Consider the following 21,033-nt stretch of genomic DNA (forward strand, 5'->3'; position numbering starts at 1 on the left):
CAACGAATGTCATACGGTGGTTGAAAAAGGATGATAGGGAAGGAAAATATTGTTCATATACCCACACATACTAGACGCTCGTTGCCTAAGGGGAAATGTGGAATATACACCATGTATTTCTACCAAGAATTTCCACGTGCGTGCATGTGTTGGTGATTTATTTTCAAACCTTATGCCGTGTTTCCCGGGGGGTTGTCCTCATTTTTAATTTTTTTCATGGTACGATTCATATCGATTTTGCATGTCTCATTCAAAACCAAGTACAGAATTCCAACGACACTAAAAATGTACTCCTTCAGAGCCGCTGAAAAGGGAAGTGACATTTTAATCACAATTTTCGTTTTTCATCACTTTGACTTAGATATATATTTTACACCAGTGTCAGTATTTCTCAATAATCGTCAACAGCAAAACATGTTATGGCATTCATTAATATAAAAATGGGTGATTAGGTGATAAAGTGAGGCCCAAAAATAATATGCTCAGTCTAGAAAAGTTGTGCTTCCTACGAGCACTATTTATATCAAAAATCCAAATCCCAAGCGGAAGACCGACATCTGACTTTGGGCTATTTTTAGATTACCTATTGCTGTCTTATTCTGGACGAAGTGGTGATTTTACTTCCGATAAAGTCATTTTTCTATCCGAAGTAGCAATAATTTCATCCTTTTAAAACGTCAATGATGCGTACAATCATTTATTGGGTTGCTTTACGATGATTAACGGACTTAACACGTTGACTGCCAACAAATGTTCAGACTTTTTTCAAAGCAATAACAAGTAGACTAAGATTCTCTTAAGATAATTTTACACAAATACTAAAGCCTACTTCTATATTACGTCAATACTATATGAGCTTCGTGGCAAGTTCCGAATTGTCAGTCACCCACTATGTGGGTCAGTGGCAGTCAACGTGTTAAATATGTGGATACGTAAAAGTTATATATTTCAATATGTATCTCACAGAAGGTCTATGAAACAATAAAATAACTGTTATTTATTCATGATTATGTAGATTTGGAACTGCTGCGACCGAAAAATGGTTTCGTCCTATTGATTTAGTGTTAATGCTGTTCAAGTATTGTGAAAAAATTACAACATTTATCAGTTACCAGTTTTTAAACAGCTATCACTTATAGAGGAACTTATATTTGAACTGTAAAAGGACAACATTGTAAATAGTTGTGTAATTTCAGTCCGTTAATTGCGCGATCATTCTAACGAATACGCTGTGTTTATAAATATGTCGGTAAAAGTTATGGCGTCCGACAGAAAATGTGATCCAGGTACGTTTAAACCTTAAAATTTATTTTTTGTGTGATATCAATTCAAAATGTTTGATAGATTAACAAAATCAAATTAACCCTATCTCGCCAACTCTTATGAGTGACAATTTTACTATTTCGTACTTTATTTACATTGTCATTAAACATGTTTGTTGTAAAAATCTATGTCACTTTGGTTTATTTGGTTAATTTAACCTAATAGTGCTCAAAATCTGGTCAAAAGGCAACTATCATTCAACGTAAAGAAAAACATTTGTTTTCTTTTTGCAGTTATTTCAAAATTAATAACATCTTTAAAAGAAACGGAAAGTTTAACTGACGAACAAGATCTTGGATTTCTACAAAACTTACTACAATCCAAAGAACTGAACGCACTTGTCAATGTACATAGTAAGGTGGCCAAAATCAACAAGGACGATCGCCTTGCCCCCCTTCTATCTGCCTCAATGCAGGTAATTTTTATCATATGTTCGATTTTGTGCAGCACTTATTGTGATTTAAAAAAATATTCTTTATTTATATCATTTTGCGTGTCTCAAAGGTTCTCTTGGAAATTTTAGAGCTGCTCGCACCAAGATGCCACGTTTCTCCGCTTTGCAAAGAGATCTTCCACTTACTTCAGACGCCACACTTACAGGTAAGTCCTACTTCAGAACCATGTATCCAATTTGTTGACTTTATCTATGGTCAATTAATGGATCGGTATATAAAAGATGATCCATGCATGATCTTTTAACTAAATTAAAGTATCATTTACATTGCGAATATTACAAAATCAATTGTGATAATTCTAGGTTTTTCAAAAACATTGACATGAAAGCTGTTCACAATAGTCAATAACACACTCTCCCTTTCAATGATACATTATGGTTCTCTTTTACAGAGTCTTCTCTTTGCACATGATTCAATCGCTCAAAAAGATTTTTATCCTCACTTGCCGGATATTCCAATTGAGGTGGACGAAGACGAAGAAACTATAAAAATCGTACAATTGGTGAAAAGCAATGAACCATTGGTAAGTTATATCAGTAGCACACATGTTACAGATGAGTACAAAAAACAATAGTTCGTTTGTTAGATTTATTTACCCTTGTTTATCCATGTTATCTTGCATATTATCGAAATTTGAATATAGCCCAAACTACCTGTGGGGGTACCCATGGAGCAGCGGTAGGGCTCGGAAACACCACGCCACAGGTGTGGGATCGAATCACGAGTCTGGCACCCTCCGGTATTTTACGAACGGCTGACCACCGATCCATAATTTATACAGTCTTTCGGTCACAGTAACTCTCTTCGGAGAGAGGCCTTATCCCTCTAGGGGCTGTGTGCCACACAAAAAAAAATCGAAGAAAAGATTATTATTAACTCAGGATTAACTAACCCAACATAACACAACCTTTTAAGAACAAACTATCCACACACTTTTAGAAACCATAAAGTCTAAAACATTTCATTTGTTCATACATTTCACTTATTTCACAAGCTGATCAAACATTGATAATTTTCTTCGCTCAAACGACCAAATGGCGTTGGTGAAGGTATCGTTTGGAAGCCAATGCTTGACGTTAATCTTTCCTGAGACTCTACTTTTTATTTACATAATAAAAATCAAGAGTGGAAAATAAACAAGAAGTGCGACTCCGTGTTCAATATCGCTGACGTTGTTTCTGTTTCGAAACAGTTATAGCTGCATTTCCTTTTTTATGATCATTCTGGTGTATCCCACCACGGAAACTTGTGCCTTTTATTCCATGATTTGCTGACGAGTGCACTCGCATAATTGTCCCAACGCCAGATATGCTCAGATTTCCATTTTGAAGACTTATTATTTTTAATCAGCCTTTCCGCAATGTTGTTTATGTTATAAAAATATGATATTGTAATGAGAAACACAAACTGCAACTGTTCCCTTTGGATCTTCTACATCTTCTCATGTCGATTCAACGAAACTTAGAAGAGGTCCAGACTACAGCGCGACGTCCCGTCACGAAACGGGACATCGCCTGGCAGGCGGCTGAACTGCATATACAATTTTAGCCGAGTCCTATCTTATTCGCGCTTTGATTGCGCGATTGTTCTGCCGAAACTAGGCCACCTTTGAAACGGGACGTCGCGCTATAGTCTGGACCTCGTGTTACTCGGGGTACAGCGACGTCGCCTGATATAAAAAAACCTTGCGCGATGTCGCGCGAATCGCGCTAGGTTTTTTTTGCATGGAGTTCAGCGCCTGTCAGGCGACGTCGCGTTACGCGACGGTGCAGTCTGGAAAGCGTGTTACGATAGTCTAGCATTAAAAACAAATAATTGGCCATTCCAATCAAATTCGCCATTAATGTCGTGCAAGTAACCTTTTGTAATTAGGTTTCTTTTAATTTCACCTGCTTACATATAATTTATAAAATCACACAATAATTTATTTCGATCTGAACGAGTGTTAATTGAATAACTTTCATATTTTGCCAATATAATGAACATTTTATTAACGTTTACAATAAATTGCTAGTGTCAGGTTATTTGTTTAGTTTTATAATAGTTTGAATTACTCATTTAAACATTCTCTATTTTATTTTGCTATCTCTGGGTTACACCATAACCCTACGATTTACCTCCCACAATCGTTCAAATACACGCAAGCACTATAGTATTTTGCGTTTAAATGTTCTTAGTTTACCGTTTCGTGCAATTCTAATTATACGACAGAGGATTGAAACCATGAAATAAAGCCATTTAATTTGCGTGAATCATTGAAAACCCTTTTTTTTCTGCTGCATTCAGTGTGCTGGAGCACAAAGTGCCGAACCGATCGTTGTAAGTATTTGCTCTCCGTATTGAAAGAATCCGTATTGAAAAACTACGAATAATGGATGTTTTAAATTTTAAATTCGAAAAAAATACAATCCAAAGAGATGTATGTTGTGTAGCAGTGGTTTTATTTTTTCTTCAAGCAATCTAAGGATCACTTATACTCATTTATCGGTGTAGGTAGATCATAGAAATGTATGTTAGTAATAATTCTGTTAAAAGAATGTTTTATTTAGTGGAAATTCTATACACTAGGGTTTTCATGGTTTCATGGATTGTTTGCCATATTTCATAAAATATAATATTTTTCAATTAAAACATTAAATAAAGGTTAAAATTTGTCAAGAATGCGCTAAACACGTTGCCTGCCTGCAGATAATTTTTGACAGCCGTCTGTTCTGTGAATTTTTGCCTCAGAAATAAAAAAAAAACATGCCAAAAACATAAAAGTTATAGAAATTACGAAAAACGTACGTTTTTTGGTTAGTTTAGTCTTTGTTTGGTTTTCTAAATCCATCAGTTTAATAAATTTTAACCAACATGATTATACTAAAAAAAATTCTAAAAACACTTGGCAGTCAAAGTGTTACAGCGCAATTCTTTTGGTCAAGATAATCTATTCTCCAAATATGTTCGAAAAATTAAAACCAAGTAAGGTAATAAAATTTCCAATTCTGGTTTATTTTTTTGCAGGGTGCCACAATTAAAACAGACGAGGATACTGGTAAAATCATTATCGCTCGTATCATGCACGGTGGTGCAGCAGATCGTTCCGGGTTGATTCACGTTGGAGACGAGGTTATCGAGGTGAACAACATAAACGTGGAGGGTAAAACACCTAGTGACGTCTTATCTATTTTGGTAGGTATGAGAATATTCCAGGTTTTGTTGAATTCTTAGCATCATTGCAAACATTATCGAAGAGCACTTGGAAGAGTTCAAGAAAACCTATGATGATTACCTTATTGAACTTATTTAATTTAATTTTTTTTAATTTAATTTTCACTTTCACTGTGAAGCAAAATTCAGAAGGTACAATTACCTTTAAGTTGGTTCCATCTGATGGAAAATTAGATCAACGTGAAAGTAAAGTTCGCGTGAAGGCATACTTCAACTACGAGCCAGAAAACGATCCCTACATCCCTTGCAAAGAAGCTGGCCTAGGATTTCAGCGAGGCGATATTCTGCACATTGTTTCGCAGGTGAATGCAGTGGATTGTCGCTGGGTATGTAAAGTATAGAGATACTGATAGAAATGCATATATGCAGGACGATTCGTACTGGTGGCAAGCTCGAAAAGAAGGAGATAAGACAACGCGAGCCGGATTGATACCAAGCCGTGCGTTACAAGAGCGTCGCATACTGCACGAAAGATCCCAGAAGGAATCAACCGGAGATGCCAAAAGTGGGTATTTATATCACAGTTTTGATATTTATTTGCAGTAGAATAAATCATAATACAAATCTCTAACAATAACATAATTTCTTCCAAAAAACATTCATCTTGAAACATGTCTAACATACAACGGAATGCCTGATTCCCAATCATCTTGATATTGTACAACCTCATATTTCATCTTCATTCATCTATAACAAAAAACACATACCGCCGTGCCAAACACAGAAGGTTCATGTGCCTCCATCTGCTCAACTCCACCTGGTTCACCTAATCCGAATAATACCTGTGGTGGACCGAAAACTAAAAAGATTATGTATGATATAGCGGAAAATGATGACTTCGATCGGGAGATGATCGCCACGTACGAAGAGGTGGCGAAGCTGTATCCCCGCCTCGGTATTTTTAGACCGATTGTTCTTATCGGAGCTCCAGGCGTGGGAAGAAACGAACTAAAACGCCGACTCGTTGCAAGAGATCCCGAGAAATATAAAAGCCCTGTGCCGTGTGAGTAACTACTTATATTTTTGTATTTGTTTTGTGCACCACTTACATTACATTTTTGGACGTCAATTAATCTTTATCTTCCACAGATACCACCCGTCCAATACGTCCTGGTGAAGTAGCTGGGCGAGAGTATCTGTTTGTAACACGCACAAAGATGGAAGCAGACATTGCCACTGGGAAATTCATCGAACACGGCGAATACAAAGGACATCTGTACGGAACTGCTGCAGAAAGTGTCAAGAGCATCATCAATGCAGGATGCGTTTGTGTTATTGGACCGCACTATCAGGCACTGAAGTCACTGCGGACCGCACAACTGAAGCCGTACATTATACATATAAGGACGCCAACATTTGATGAACTTAAACAATCTCGCACGAAAGCCCGGGCGCGCTCAACATTTGACGAAACTAACTCAAGAGGATTCACGGTATGGTAGAGTGACACTTTAAATAACAATATAGTAGTAATTATTTTATGTTATTTTTAATGATTTCAGGATGAAGAATTTTTGGAAATGGTCAAATCTGATGAACGAATAAACCTCCTTTACGGCCATTTCTGTGACGATGAAATAGTAAACGAAGATCTGACGGAAGCATTCGAAAAGTTGGTCAGCCTTGCAAACAAGAGTGAATCTGAACCCCTCTGGGCGCCGGCCAGCTGGGTGCAGTAGAAACGGTCTGCTGAAAGCGAACCCAAATGTAATAATTATTCAAGAATGTTACATTTGAACTGTAGCGATCGGTTGTCACTTTTAGGAAAGGTTTTGATAGGTACACACGGCTAAAAATCGATATTCGGCTTGGCGAATTGTATGGTTTAAATAACGTTTGCCGATCTGACGAACTGTTTATTTTACGAAGGAAAGATGGTTGAGCATTGTAAACTAATAAATTTGGAATTGTTTGTTTTTTTATTAAATAAATGTTACCCATTAATCCAATGTCGACGTATTTTGTTTTCTAGCAGTTTGCTTCAAAATTATTAAAATGTGCAGTGAATTGAATAAAACCATTTTTTCTCACCTGGCGTTAGTCTTTCCTACACGACGTACAGCGCGATTTCGCCTGACCTCCATACAAAAAAAAAACCTAGCGCTATTCATGCGATATCTCATAGGGCGGGGGACAATATGGAAGACAACATGACTTCAATTTTGGGTATGTAGACTACGGGACTGGCTGGACTACGTTGATAAATAGTTAATTGAGGCTATCATGATTCAAAGGACCTAAACGATGGTAACTGTCCATCCTTGGAAAAAAATGAAAAGATGGCTAAAAAACATGTATACAACAGCGAGAAGTCGATAAAATATCAACCATTTTAAATATGCCGTTAACTATTAAGTTAAAATATCTGTTTTCTCGACTCTTTTCTCCACCACTTCTACACCGAATATCGCCGAGGCGTCAAGCTAGTATCCAATAATATCTGAATTCACTGTTGTCCATTGAGAAGAAGGTTAGATAAGAACTATTTAAAAATGTTTGAACATAATTTAAAAATTCTTGGTCCAGAATATCAGATGCTCGGAAAAAAGTGAAAAATTGTAAACGCCGGACACTTTTCATACTTATCATTGTATTCCACTCATCTACCTGACGTTAAGAATCTTTTCATTTGACTGTGTCTGTATCTGAGCTCCCCCCGTTTTAGCTTCTTTTATATATTTTCGTATCCAGCGCATGACACCGGACGATCCAAATTTTAATGTGTACCGATGTTATGCACCTTTTCAATTCCCCATATATTGACTATACATATATACATTGTCCTTATAACTAAGATTTCAAAAGCGAAGATTTGAAAACCATGTTTAGTTTTACGTAAGTTTAGAAATTGTTAATTTTCTTTGATAGTTTGTGGTTTATAGTCTGGCTTAATTGCTTTCGCTAAACTTTCGGCATACAGTGGCAAACGTTGAGTCATCTGAAATCCCCAGAAATCTTTGATTTGACGACAAAGGTTTAAATCCATCTCTGCCACGAGTAGTCCGTCCTTCTCTCTGGATAACCCTGGAGTGCGTGATCCATCCGGAGCCGCCACGTACGACGAACCATAGAAGGGACCGAAGTCCTTGTGAGCCGGCATGCCGTTACCGGAGGTAAATTCGTTGGGGAATACCTCTGTTCCGACACGGTTTATCGCCACCGTAAAGTAGCTGTTAGCTATGGCCGCATTACGGGCCTCAATACCCCATAATGGTTCACTGAGACCCCCCACCTGAAAGGAGACATTCAAAAGTGACCAGTGATAGATCAATTTTAACCATGTTTTCAACTTACAGTTGCCGATGGATTAAACACAATCTCCGCACCGTTTATTCCGAACATCATCCAATTTTGTGGATGGTGTCGCCCATAACAAATATTGATTGCGATACGACCAAACTGAGTCTCGAACACCGGATGTCCTGTGTCACCCTCAAAATAGTAAGTCGATTCGTTAAAGTCACCAACACGCGGAATATGGTTTTTACGATGTTTTCCGATTACGGTGCCATTGTTCGAGATCACTACTGCAGTATTCCAAATTGTGTCTTGATGGTTGGCATCACGTTCTAGAATAGGGGAAACAATAACCATATTATATTGCTTTGCCAATTCCTTCAGCATTTTTGTCGTTGGTCCATTTTCGACATCTTCGGCAAACTCGCACCAAGGAAATTTTTCTCGGGTACAAAAAGCAAACGGCATCGCTGAAATAGGTGAATAGAGCTTCAAAAACAATAATGGGCAAATATTACATCATATTATTACTCCATGCTTCTTGTAGACAAACAACGTTCACTCCAGCAGTGACCGCAACTCGTAAAATGTTTGCAATCTTCTCGTGAAGTGCATCCCGTTGGACATGAATCGGTGCCGTTGTTGGAATATCCACTGTATTCTGTATAGCAGCTACACGAACGAATCTAGGTCGACGAAGATCTTCCTTCCGAGCCGTAAAATAGTATCCCTTCAATTCTACATCAACATCCTTGGCCAGAGTAATGGTTTCTTCTGAAAATTTCAGCTGGTTACTAAAACAAATGTTGATTACTACACACATCACACATCCTTTTAATCTTCTAATCTGCAAATCAGTACACTTGTTTGAGTAATATCTCATGATAAATGTTAGTTACATATCCTTACTGTGCTCATGATAAATGTTTATTAGTATTCCTTACTTGTCTCACATAAGAAGTCGATGAAGTCCCAATTAAAACAGTGGTAATATAGAAAATTCAAATAAAAACATTGCCGCATTAAGTTTAAATTAATGTTTGCACAAATGTTGACCAACAAAAGAAGTACAATACAAGTACCAATTACTGGTTAATTTTTGGAATCTGTTTGCAAAACTGTTGAAATGAACTTTAAAGTTACAGCTGGATTTATGGAAGAGTAATGACTACTAAATGGACTTTCATTTTCGCTGGTTATAATAGGTACGTATAAAAACAAATTATTTTAAATTAAAGTAAATTGGACAGAGACTCAGAAAAATAAACAAAATAACAAAAATGGCTTCTACAAGGCAGAGCGATGTTACTTATGAAGCTTAGTAAAATCCAAGTTCCAAAAATCGCGCCTATCTTGAATCAACATTCTTCTATCGAAATCTACCTGGCGAATATTCGAGTTAATTGTTTCTTATCACTTCCAGCCTTGTGCAATTACAAGTGTCCTGTATTGTTATTTACATATCTTATCGTTGTACTGCAACAATCATGAAAACACTGAGAGACGTGTACTTCTTCTACAATATATTGGCTGAGATCTGAATTCAAAACGTTCTAGTTTTGTTATTGCTTCGACGTGCGCGTTTTGAAGAATGCAGATCCGATATTCGATATGTGCGCTACAAATGTGGCAGCGTTTGGTGGCATAAAAATACCACCAGCTCATTAAAATTGTAAATGTCTATTTTTAAACTTCAACGGTGAAAAAAGCGCTTTACATTTCGGGACAGCTTTGATTTTTCTTCTCTATGGTAAATAGTTCCTTTCATTAGGTATACTTACTCATCCGATCTTCCATAGAGAACCCTCTTGACTTCTCGCAGCTCCTCCGGTGGAATGTACTTATTCAGTGTATCGTCTAAACTTTTGAAATTACCGTCCGCCATGTTACTACTGACGATGTAACTTCGCTTAAAGTTCTTTTGCAAACTGTGTGTCTGTTCAAAATTTGATTTCTTCTATACAACACGGTCCAGATTGACTACCTCGATGAAAGATTACAAATGTGAAAACACGACGTGTGCGATGCAACACATGCATCAGCGTTACATTCAGCAGATGCGGTTTTACTACCTTTAGTATAAACAAACAATTATTCACAATTCTCTGCACGACACAAATCCGCTCCGCTTTCGCCCTATCTCACAGAGGAGTAGTAGTAGTATGTATGGTTTATAGAGGTTTTGAGCCGGGTGGCTTTTTTCACCTCTAAAAATCTCACAGAGGATGATGATTTAATAGTTTATAGAGGTTTTGAGCCGGGAGGCTTCTTTCACCTCTTTCTCACAGAGGACTGAAGCGGGTCGGGTTGATTGCTCAATTTATATGGCGCTCGCAATCATGCAGCAGCAGCGAAGATAAGAAAAAAGAAAATGATACCACTTTGCTCCTATTGCAGTACTCCCTCGAGTACACATCTACATCGTAGATCGGCGCATTAGTATAGATCAATATTATGACGATGTCATCTTATGTCATACCACCCCGCTACACGAACCGCAAACTCAAACAGTTTGCGACGCAAAGAGGGGAAAAGACGAAAAGATTACGTCAAAACCTTTTCAGCTCCGTGAGCTGAAAACTGTTTACATTTATTTCTTCTTCGTCTTCTTCTTCTGGCGCATTTGAGTTTGCGGTTAGCTGCCAAAAACTTTGCGGGTGCAGTTTTCAGCTCACGGAGCTGAAAAGTTTCTGACGTAAACTTTTCGGCTGTTCCCCTCTTTGCGCCGCAAAGTTTTTGAGTTTGCGGCTCGTGTAGCGTGGGTCTTACACTACGACGGAGTGTCAAAATCGCTACGCTACGATGCCGTGTGGACGCTGCCTTACAATTACATTAACCTAGGTAGCACTTCTGACAGAGTCAAAATTTGACGTTTTGTAATCCAGATGATCTGTGGTTTGAAAACACAGGTGAACATCATAAAAAATTAACACAAATTTCATATGAAGAACTAAAAACTATTCGTTTCTATGAAACTCACATGACATGTTAAATATAAGACTTATTTAAATCAACAATGCGTGGATAATGGAGGCACCATGTGACTTGCTCTTGTTTTAATGGTGCGTCCTACCCCATTGTTAACATTTGGCTATTTTACATGCTAGGGCGTCTTACCCTACCTCGGCTGTTGCATCTTGCCCCACTCTGAGGACCGTCCGTTTTATGTAATTTATTCAAAATTTTGAGAATTTTAAAACAGTTTCTCTTCGGTATTCGTTAAATACCATTATCAGGTAGTAAAAGAAGGCCTCGGTGTTTAAAAAATATAATATCAAAGCATGCCATACCTTACATAAAAGTGACAAAATATTAGATCATTTAGAGCAAATTTGGTTTTTTCTCGTTTTCTTTTTGAAATGGCTATTTCGTGCAGTGAAATTTACATAGGCTGTAGTAAATACGTTGATGAACATATTTTATTACTTAAATTATTTTTAAATGGCTTAATTCAGCGTAAAACAGGCCGGGGCATCTTGTCCCACAGGGACGTCTTGCCCCACCTTCCCCTACCTTGTTTATTCTGCTATCTTGCTGCTGGGATGAGTGACAGTTCTTCACGACAATTGGTAGAGCACCCTTCGAACAGTGTCGTGTTTGTCTGGTTTGTTGGGCTGTTCAAAGAGCGCTGCCTCAGTCTCATTTGGGCAAGTGTTGGTTCAGTTTTTCTATGATGCTACTAATTAAATTCACGTTTGTGATGTTAACTAGTTACCATTTGTTGTTATTATCTATTGATATATATTTTACCAAGATAACCTTATGCCATGAAAAATGTTTAGAAACCTTGAACATTGTTGGAAATTAGTTAATTGAAATAAAAGCATATGTGTATTGAAATTGAATGAATTTATTGTTGACATAAATTGAAAGTAAATAAAAAAACATTGGCTGTCTCTGCTGCTCATGTGTGTGTGAAGCTGATGTGTATATGTGTGCGTGCGCACACCGGTTTGGTTCGGCGGTCTTTTGGGCTTCCGTTAGACCCGATTGCGGACTGTCACTAACATTTGACAGATTTTGCTGGTTGTGATTGATGAACATTTATTGCCATCGTATGGATCAAGATAAATACACACTATATAAGGTAGCGGAATGTAGAGCATTTTGACGTCTACACTGCAAAAACTCGAAAAATAGTTTTTGTCAGTATGCTGATACTCAAATTTGGCGGGAATCGTCCTTAGAAGATAAACAAACAACAACGCTTGAGAACCAAACAAACCGATTCTTCAATTGCTTTCGTTTTGTTCGCATGGAAAATGTTTAAGAAGCCGTCGGCCGAAGTGGGTTACCGATTTTTCGACGAAATGTATCGTGTATTCTATGCTGTTTATCACCATGCTGTCAAAAGCCACGGTCGCCATTTTCTAAAAAAATACCTCCTAAAAGTCACCTATTCAGTATTTAATCATCTTGGTATGGACAGAATCCGCCATTTTTGCACATGGCTGATAACCGTGTTTGAATGTGTGCGAAAGATTGACGAAAAGATTGCCATCGTCTGGAAGGGCCTTATCGTGATTTGTCAACGGTTCCTGTTAGTTTTACCGCGTGACCACATTAGGCGTACCATACCAAAAACTTGGTACGGTCGAGTGACAGCGTACCAGAGCCGATGGTGCGCTAGAAAGAGAGAAAAAAACGGTTTTTACCACCTGGGCCGCACCAGTTTTTTGGTATGGTACGCCTAATGTAGTCACGCGGTTATCGACGCTGTCCCATACAAAAGGAAAACATCACTTTTGAAAAACATGAATATTTCATTTCAAGCCATTTCATGGCCATGGCATTAACAGTCATATATGAATGTGCGCGGAAGATTAACGTAAAGATGGCTACCGTATGGCAAGGCATCTGGGCGATTTATTTGTTTTTTATAAATTTATCCATTTTAAATGGAATGTGCTCTTTCACAGTTTGTTTTATATTACTAACATGAGTAGCAAATTAGTAGAACTTGCTGTTCATAAAAGAATCTTTGAAACCGACAGCGTTTTCAAGTTACCATAGCAGCTACAAAAGTATAAAATTTTACGATCTAAATAAATGCACTTCTGTCATATACTTCTCGAATTTTCTTCAATCTCCTCCACTTCAAATGCAATGCTGGTTATTTACCGTGGAATTAAAAAAAACTTGTTTTCTCATTCGAAGGATATCAAAACTACTCCTTTGCGTACATTACTACCTTCCGAGTTAGGAATCGATTTCACTACACCATCCTTGGTAGCCTTTAGGACATGCTCCATTTTCATGGCAATGAGCACAGCAACAGGCATACCAGTCTTTACAGTATCCCCTGGCTTGACGAAAACCTTGTCTAGCACACCGGGCATAGGTGATGTAACGCTCGAAACATCCAAATTGCCCATGGAGCTCTCAGTTGCAAGAAAGCGTGGTTGAGCTATTTCTCCTTCAATCAGGCCGTGCTAGAAAAAAGAGAAAAATATTAATCGAATGATCTTGCTTTGTATGGGACATTTTACCTCATCGAAAAGGGTCACATTTTCGTCAATGATAACTGCGTTGTAGCATGATACATGTCCCTCGATGTTGGTTTCTAACAAAAAACGATTGGAATGTGGCTTTCGCCGGACTGAACTTATTTTTATCCAATCGCCACCATTTATGCGGACGGAATAGGCACCACCTAGAGTCTTGACTTCCACCGTATACGTTTCTTGACCAACTTTTATTGTTATTGAACGGGCCAAGGTATAATTGGGCCGAAAATTGTATTCCGTAGCGAACGATGGAAGGGGGTTTGACCCCAAGCCGCCAGAGGATTGCACTCGATCATTCAATATGTAAGCCAATGCCATTTGTGCCACCTTTGAGGGTGGAACAATCTTTTTTGGGAAAAGTGTAGCCATGTGCTGATCGATGAATCCCGTGTGAACATCAGCCGATTGAAAATGTTTGTGCTTTGCCAGATCGATTAGAAAATTAATATTTGTTTGCAAACCTGCTATTTGAAAGTTCGTTAGTTGCTCGATTAAAAGCTGAAGACTACTGCCACGGTTTTTTCCCCATACCACCAGCTTGGCAATCATTGGGTCATAATGAATGGACACTTCGTCGCCCTGTCTAACACCTGTTTCAACACGAGTCGTAGCGGACAGTTCTGGCGTCGAAAGGTAATCCAATGGGCCCGCTCCTGGTAAAAATCCTCCGTTCGGATCTTCTGCATAAATGCGTGCCTCGAAGGCGTGCCCTTGTTTACGAATATGTTCCTGTGTCATGGGTAGCGGTTCACCAGAAGCCACTTTTATTTGCCATTCCACCAAGTCCGTCCCAGTAATCATTTCGGTGATTGGATGTTCCACTTGCAGTCTAGTATTCATTTCCATAAAGTGAAATGAAAGATCTTCTTTGTCAAGAATAAACTCGACAGTACCGGCCCCAATGTAATTAACAGCTTTTGCGGCACGGACGGCCGCTTCACCAAGTTGAACACGGAGTTCTTCCGATAATCCCGGCGCCGGTGCTTCTTCAATTATCTTCTGATGCCGCCGTTGCACAGAACAGTCCCGTTCGTAGAGATACACCGCATTGCCATGATGATCAGCAAACACCTGCACTTCTACATGGCGTGGTGATCGTACGTATCGCTCCAAAAGCATTACTGTATCTCCGAATGCCTTTTCAGATTCCGTTCGAGCGGATTGTAGCATGGGTATAAAATCAGCCTCTGTCATAGCAATCCGCATACCTTTGCCACCACCACCACGTACGGCTTTAATCATCAATGGGAATCCAATCTTTCGTGCTTCCTCCATAAGATGCTCGTCGGATTGATTTTCACCGTGGTAACCATTTATGATAGGTACCCCAGCAGCGGACATAATATACTTCGAGGTGCTTTTAATGCCCATATCACGAATTGCGCTTGCCGGTGGTCCAATGAAGATTACATCTTCTTGTTGGCACAATTCAGCAAATTCCACATTTTCTGACAGGAACCCATACCCGGGATGTATCGCCTGGCAGTCAGCTTTCTTGGCAACCTCTACTATGTAATCTCCCCGCAAATAGGACTGTTGCGATGCTGCTGGACCAATGTTGTACGCTTCGTTAGCCTGCAATTAAACATAATTAACTGTTTCTCTATATGTACGCATAAAACTCTTCAATTATTCCAATATAGGTATTGTATTTTACCATTTTTACGTGAAGAGAGTTCGCATCAGCATCTGAAAATACGGCAACGGTCCTTATACCGAGCCGATTCGCCGTACGCATCACTCGGCATGCTATCTCTCCTCGATTGGCAATTAGCAGTTTATTTATTGGACGTTGAGGCACAATTTTGAGGTTGCTTGGGCAAGCATTCGAGAAATAGCGATAACTAGAAAGCAACGTTCATTGTTAATACCATTATTAATACACTTTTTGTAAATGCCCGATCTCACATTACATAACAAATTCCGATCCTGGAGAACTTTACTTACGGAACGGAAAATATTACATAACCGTGCTGGACAATCGATTAGCGTAGATCAAAGAACTAAACAACACTAGCCAAAAATGAGCAATAATTACATGAAAATACTCACCAACTCGCCGCGGCTCTTAATTTGAGGAACATTTTGTGAATCTTTCTATGGCAAGGTGGATTTAAAGGTCTCAATGTTTACAGATGCGCAACAAGCCACATTTAAGCCACATGGAACACTGGTTGATGTGTTCAAAACATATGGGTTCATTTTAATGTTGCTCCTGGGAACTGTCAGTTCCATTCTATTTTGATTGGTTCTTTGAACTATCCTATTTGGAAAATCTATCAACAAAATATGGATATATGTAGTGATAAATTAACAAATTAATAGGGTTAGGGTGATGCCAAGAAGTATACTACTAATATACTATGTATTAAGCAAACAAACTCCTTCAAAATGCATGACACCATGTGTTTGAACTTATTTCACACATTTTATAAATGTGTGTAAAGAACCCACCTAAGAAATATTCTTTTTGATCTACAGATACTTAACATAAAGTGGGGATATAATTCTCCACCTTATACCGTATCTCAAGAAATAGTCATATAAAGCCGTAATGGCCCTTTCCTGTTCTGTCAATAGCATATATATAACCTGTCAATCCAAAACGCATTTTATCCTCCGAACAGGGTTAACTTAATTTATTTTCAAGTAACTACAATCGGTCCTATTTATATTGCGTGCCCAGGCATTCTACCACAATAAGTTTGCTATCGACAGTGGCGGCATTCCTGGTTCGGATCCTTTTCTGAATCCTGGAACAAGCATAAAAATAATCAGATCGATACCACTCCAATTCAATCCACATTATAGTTTATGTGCAAAAGCGAACTTACCTAGATATAACAGCGTTGGGATAAAACCCCAATGGAAGGACGTTTTAACCACTTCAAACACGACACCAAGTCGTTCTTTTACATCCGAAGAAAGCGCCATTGCACGGAAAAAATTCTTGACGGTTTGTAGAAACACGAGAAGCGAAGCTCACTGAGCAGAATAGTGTTGGCAAAATCGGGATTCGGAAGATTCGAAGATTCGATCCCTACACGGATTCCAAAGATTCGAATCCCATTTGACGGATTCCAAAGATTCGAATCCCATCTGACAGATTCTAAAGGGCTCTTCCCAACCAAAGTGATTACTATCCAGGTAGGTTCATCCCAAGGTGTATAAATATAGAAGGTGACTTTAGGTTCATCCAGACGACAGCAATGTTTTTCGGCAATGTTGACGTTTACCGTATTCGTACATGATTTCGTTGACTGTATGTGTGTGCCAAGCAACATTGCCGAACGAATTGACGAGCTACCCCGGCGGCACGAAATCATTAAAAGTGCACCGCTTAGACCGCGTCCACACGGCATCGTAGCGTAGCGATTTTGACACTCCGTCGTAGTGTCAACTATTTTTTATGGCCGTGGCTAAAGCCTCTCGACCAGCATTTACACTACGACGGAGTGTCAAAATCGCTACGCTACTATGCCGTGTGGACGCGGTGTTAGAACAATTGCAAGGTGTACTGTTAGGGCTTCTGTTAAGAAGACCTACACGAAGGTTTCGCAAGGAGCTCTACAAAAGGCCTTTCCCTTTTATTTATTTTATTTTCAAGGTTTATACAACTCATAAAAATAAATACAGGAGTTTATTTTTACCACGATGATTTTATTACAAGTTTTTGCCTGTAAATAATTTTAGTGTTTTTGGGTCCCATTTTTTATCTGCAACCATATCAAGATGCTTCGAAGAGTTTAACTTCGTACGGGATCAGTCTTCGGGTATGCGTTGGAAGGAAATATCTCACCCATCCAGCTCCTCCTGCTTAGATCCGGGGCTGGTCCTTTTGTTGTTATTTCTAATTAGCACTGCGGAAAAGAATGAATAAACAATAAGACACATGATTTGAAGAAGTATAGATTAACAAACAAATCGTTTTAAACAATTAATACGTACTTATAGTTTCCATAAGCTGAAGATGATATTTTGTACAGAGACGATGAAACTTCTTCGTCGATGCTGCACTGGACGTATTGCGTTCCAATTGTACAGTTCCCAATAAACCTAAACTTTCCTTAACACGCACCGTACACTAAGAACTTTGTACTGAACAAGTTTCAACTATATTTTACTTTGTTTATCACAACACCAACAGCTAGACGAGAATGCAAATTCCGTGCAGCTTCTTCTAGCTTCAGCAGACACACAAACTGGGTGTGGTGCACATATCGACACACGGGAAACATAGGCTGTTCGTTTTGACAACTGGCTAAACAGTACAATTGGGCCGCCGGGGTATCCATGGATCGATGGATAAGCTAGAAACATTGACGAGCAATGTTGACAGCGTTCCGTTTGGCATTCAACAAGGTAACGAAGCTAAGCTATATCCTGTACGAACCTTAAGTAAATTATTAATTAGAACGAGTCAGTTTCATGTGGGCAAGTGTTGGTAAAGTTTTTCTATCATGCCACTAATTAAATTCACTTTTGTGATGTTAACTAGTTACCCTATGATGTTACTTTCTGTTGATACATATTTTACCAAGATAACTATATGCCATGAAAAATGTTTAGAAACCTTAAACATTGTTGGAAACATTGATGAACGTTGATTGCCATCGTATGGACAGAATCCGCCATTTTTGCACATGGCTGACAACCATGTTTGAATGTGTGCGAAAGATTGACGAAAAGATTGCCATCGTCTGGAAGGGCCTTTTATGTCGCTTTGGAAGGGGTGCCATATTTGAGAAGAGTTGTGTCAAAAGCCCAATCCTTTTCCGATGCCCCCCCTCAAAACCCTCGTGAATACCCCAGAAGTGTTATGTCAAGTCATGAAATGTCATTTTACACTGGACGACTTCACCTTCTATTTTATACACCTTGGGTTCATCCCAAACAAATCGCCTTGATTTTTTTAGAAAAATAAAGGAAAAATTTGACAATCGTTCCGGGTTTTGTTTATGTTTACAATTTGCCAGTTGTTGTTTCCAAAGTTCTTTCCAAAAGCGTAAAAATGCCGTATTTATCCTGTTCACCTGTGTTTTTTTGCAAAAATAACTCATGGAATATGAAAAAATGCGATTTGAGGAAGATACCGTCATTTTAACAAACACGTTTCGTGTAGCATTGTAGCAACAAAGTGTTGTGCCAAACATATGTGCCTTTGGACGACCAAACCGCTTTAGGCTGGTGTCATTGCTTTACCGCACGATGTTTTGTCGGACGACAGGTCCGCCAATTTTTCTGTAATTTTTAAAATTCTAAGACGATTAAATGAATTTTATTATTTTTCTTAGATGAAAGGCACAACTCCGAGTTTATAAAGTCCAACTTTGTTGACAGATAAAATCGGATGCGTCCATCCGATAAAATCAAATGATTTTGATTTTATCGTGCGGAGAAATCGTGCGAACCTTGCAGCTGTCAAATCCCATACATTTTCGTCTGTCAAAAGATCGTGCGGTAAAGCACTGACACCAGCCTTACCCATCTCGTCCAACCTCATTTACTAGATGACTTTGCAACATATCGTATATGGAACTGTGTCCTCAGTAAAGTTGTGGCTAATGAGGGCAGAATCTTCCAGTAACCGTATCAACTGGAACCAGCCACTTGCTAACGCGTCGTTATCCTTTTGTTGGTAAACAAAACCAGGAACGATTGTCAAAAATTAATTTCAAAATGGCTGCCAGGACTAGGCCTTTGAGCTCACCTCCCTTAGAACCCACCTTGCATTGTAGCAACAAAGTGTTAACATATGTTCCTTTGGACGACCAAACCGCTTTACCCATCTCGTCCAATTTCATTTACTAGATGACTTTGCAATATATTGTAGATGGAACTGTGTCCTCAGTAAAGTTGTGGCTTATGAGGGCAGAGTCTTCCGGTAACCGTATCAACTGGAACCAGCCACTTGCTAACGCGTCGTTATCCTTTTGTTGGTAAACAAAACCAGGAACGATTGTCAAGCATTAATTTCAAAATGGCTGCCACGACCAGGCCTTTGAGCTCACCCCCCTTAGAGCCCTTCTTGTTCCCAACTAACAATTGACAAGCATCTTTGGAACATTCTGTCTGATCTTTAGAACGTTTTTCCACCTTCCAATAAACCGCTACATTACGAACTGTAACCCAAGGTGTATAAATATAGAAGGTGACTTATGTCGCTTTGGCAGGGGTGTCATATTTGAGAAGAGTTAAATGAAAGAAGAGTGCTTTAAATGATGATACTGTACGGATGCAAAGCAATATTTGTTACAATATTTTAAAATATCTTATTTTCCTCCCGCTAGCTTTATTGAGAGCAATTCCTGACGCAATATTCAAAACATACGCGACCTCTCTCTTTTACAGATCTTGTGCAGAAATATACCGCCGTCAGAATTGTACAAGGTCTATAAAAGTGAGAGGTCGCGTATGTTTTGAATACTGCGTCAGGAATTGCTCTCAATAAAGCTAGCGGGTGGAAAATTTGATGTTTTTGAATAGTGTAACAAATACTGCTTTGCATCCGTACAGTATCATCCTTTAAAGAAGGTCAGTTTGTTGATTATGCGGTAGTTTGACAGGTTTTGCTATACCATGGTATGAGCAGACCTCTCACTTCACAGATCTTGTGCGGCCGTCAAAATTTGCGTCCCTCCAACAGACCGCGTTTCAACAGTAGGCAAGCGAGATTCAGTCATCATGCGCCGCGTACCACCGTTGATACTCGCGTTTCCACCGTTATAGCGCGCCATTGCACAGAAGGCGGGCGCGCTTCCACCCTAAGTGGAAACGGGTGTAAAATACAGTAGATATCCGAAATACGCGGTACTCGACATACGTGGATTCGGAGATACGCGGTTTTCTAAATTTGACAGTTGATTGGGTTTATTACATCGATTTAAATTCCTGAGATGTACAACCACACGAATAAATATGAAAATTACACATTTGCATAACTTACACTTTTTATTTCGTTTATTGCAATTTATGTTGTTTGAATACGCTTAATAAATTTTTAATACGCGCGAATAAATTTTTTAATATTCTATGATACATGCACACAAGAACTCGATCTCTTACCGGCCTGCTACACGAGCCGCAAACCCCAACCGCAAACTCAAAAACCGTATAAGTTTAAGTCAAAATCTTTGCGGTTCGTGTAGCCGCGTTTTGCGGTACCAATTCTGTGAGCCACGCTACACGAGCCGCAAACTCAAAAACTTTGCGGCGCATAGAGGTTTTTGTTTTTGATTTTTCAGTTAACTCAAAAATCTTCCTTCAAAGCAAACAAGATCTTATTTCAATGCACACAA

General features: G+C 38.9%; 4 protein-coding genes across 5 annotated transcripts; 1 reads left to right on the forward strand and 3 right to left on the reverse strand.

Annotated features, from left to right (window-relative positions):
- The first annotated feature begins 1,126 nt into the window (after window positions 1–1,126).
- LOC131294303 (MAGUK p55 subfamily member 7) lies at window positions 1,127–6,711 on the forward strand. Its single transcript, XM_058322350.1, has 11 exons — window positions 1,127–1,286; window positions 1,557–1,738; window positions 1,828–1,923; window positions 2,170–2,301; window positions 4,065–4,097; window positions 4,785–4,952; window positions 5,111–5,293; window positions 5,361–5,496; window positions 5,716–5,994; window positions 6,081–6,424; window positions 6,494–6,711. The coding sequence occupies exons 1-11, from the start codon at window positions 1,244–1,246 to the stop codon at window positions 6,668–6,670; spliced, it is 1,773 nt and encodes a 590-aa protein (XP_058178333.1). The 5' UTR covers window positions 1,127–1,243; the 3' UTR covers window positions 6,671–6,711.
- A 1,056-nt stretch (window positions 6,712–7,767) lies between these two features.
- LOC131290076 (beta-ureidopropionase) lies at window positions 7,768–10,359 on the reverse strand. 2 transcript variants are annotated; one of them, XM_058319470.1, is made up of 4 exons: window positions 10,010–10,359; window positions 8,760–9,002; window positions 8,286–8,698; window positions 7,768–8,223 (listed from the first exon to the last, which is right to left on the reverse strand). In XM_058319470.1, the coding sequence occupies exons 1-4, from the start codon at window positions 10,023–10,025 to the stop codon at window positions 7,843–7,845; spliced, it is 1,053 nt and encodes a 350-aa protein (XP_058175453.1). In that variant the 5' UTR covers window positions 10,026–10,359; the 3' UTR covers window positions 7,768–7,842. The 2 variants fall into 2 exon arrangements, with proteins under 2 accessions (XP_058175453.1, XP_058175446.1); XM_058319463.1 differs by having other exon boundaries at window positions 8,760–9,022.
- Window positions 10,360–13,255: 2,896 nt separating this feature from the next.
- Window positions 13,256–15,904, reverse strand: LOC131284690 (methylcrotonoyl-CoA carboxylase subunit alpha, mitochondrial). The gene is made up of 4 exons (XM_058313557.1): window positions 15,788–15,904; window positions 15,393–15,579; window positions 13,718–15,310; window positions 13,256–13,660 (listed from the first exon to the last, which is right to left on the reverse strand). Exons 1-4 carry the CDS (start codon window positions 15,817–15,819, stop codon window positions 13,376–13,378), a joined length of 2,097 nt encoding a protein of 698 aa, XP_058169540.1. The 5' UTR covers window positions 15,820–15,904; the 3' UTR covers window positions 13,256–13,375.
- A 480-nt stretch (window positions 15,905–16,384) lies between these two features.
- On the reverse strand, window positions 16,385–16,711 carry LOC131281593 (mitochondrial import receptor subunit TOM7 homolog). The gene is made up of 2 exons (XM_058310936.1): window positions 16,570–16,711; window positions 16,385–16,488 (listed from the first exon to the last, which is right to left on the reverse strand). Exons 1-2 carry the CDS (start codon window positions 16,667–16,669, stop codon window positions 16,427–16,429), a joined length of 162 nt encoding a protein of 53 aa, XP_058166919.1. The 5' UTR covers window positions 16,670–16,711; the 3' UTR covers window positions 16,385–16,426.
- Between the last annotated feature and the right edge of the window lie 4,322 nt (window positions 16,712–21,033).

The sequence above is a fragment of the Anopheles ziemanni genome, chromosome 2, assembly GCF_943734765.1.
Source record: "Anopheles ziemanni chromosome 2, idAnoZiCoDA_A2_x.2, whole genome shotgun sequence".
Classification (NCBI taxonomy): domain Eukaryota; kingdom Metazoa; phylum Arthropoda; class Insecta; order Diptera; family Culicidae; genus Anopheles; species Anopheles ziemanni.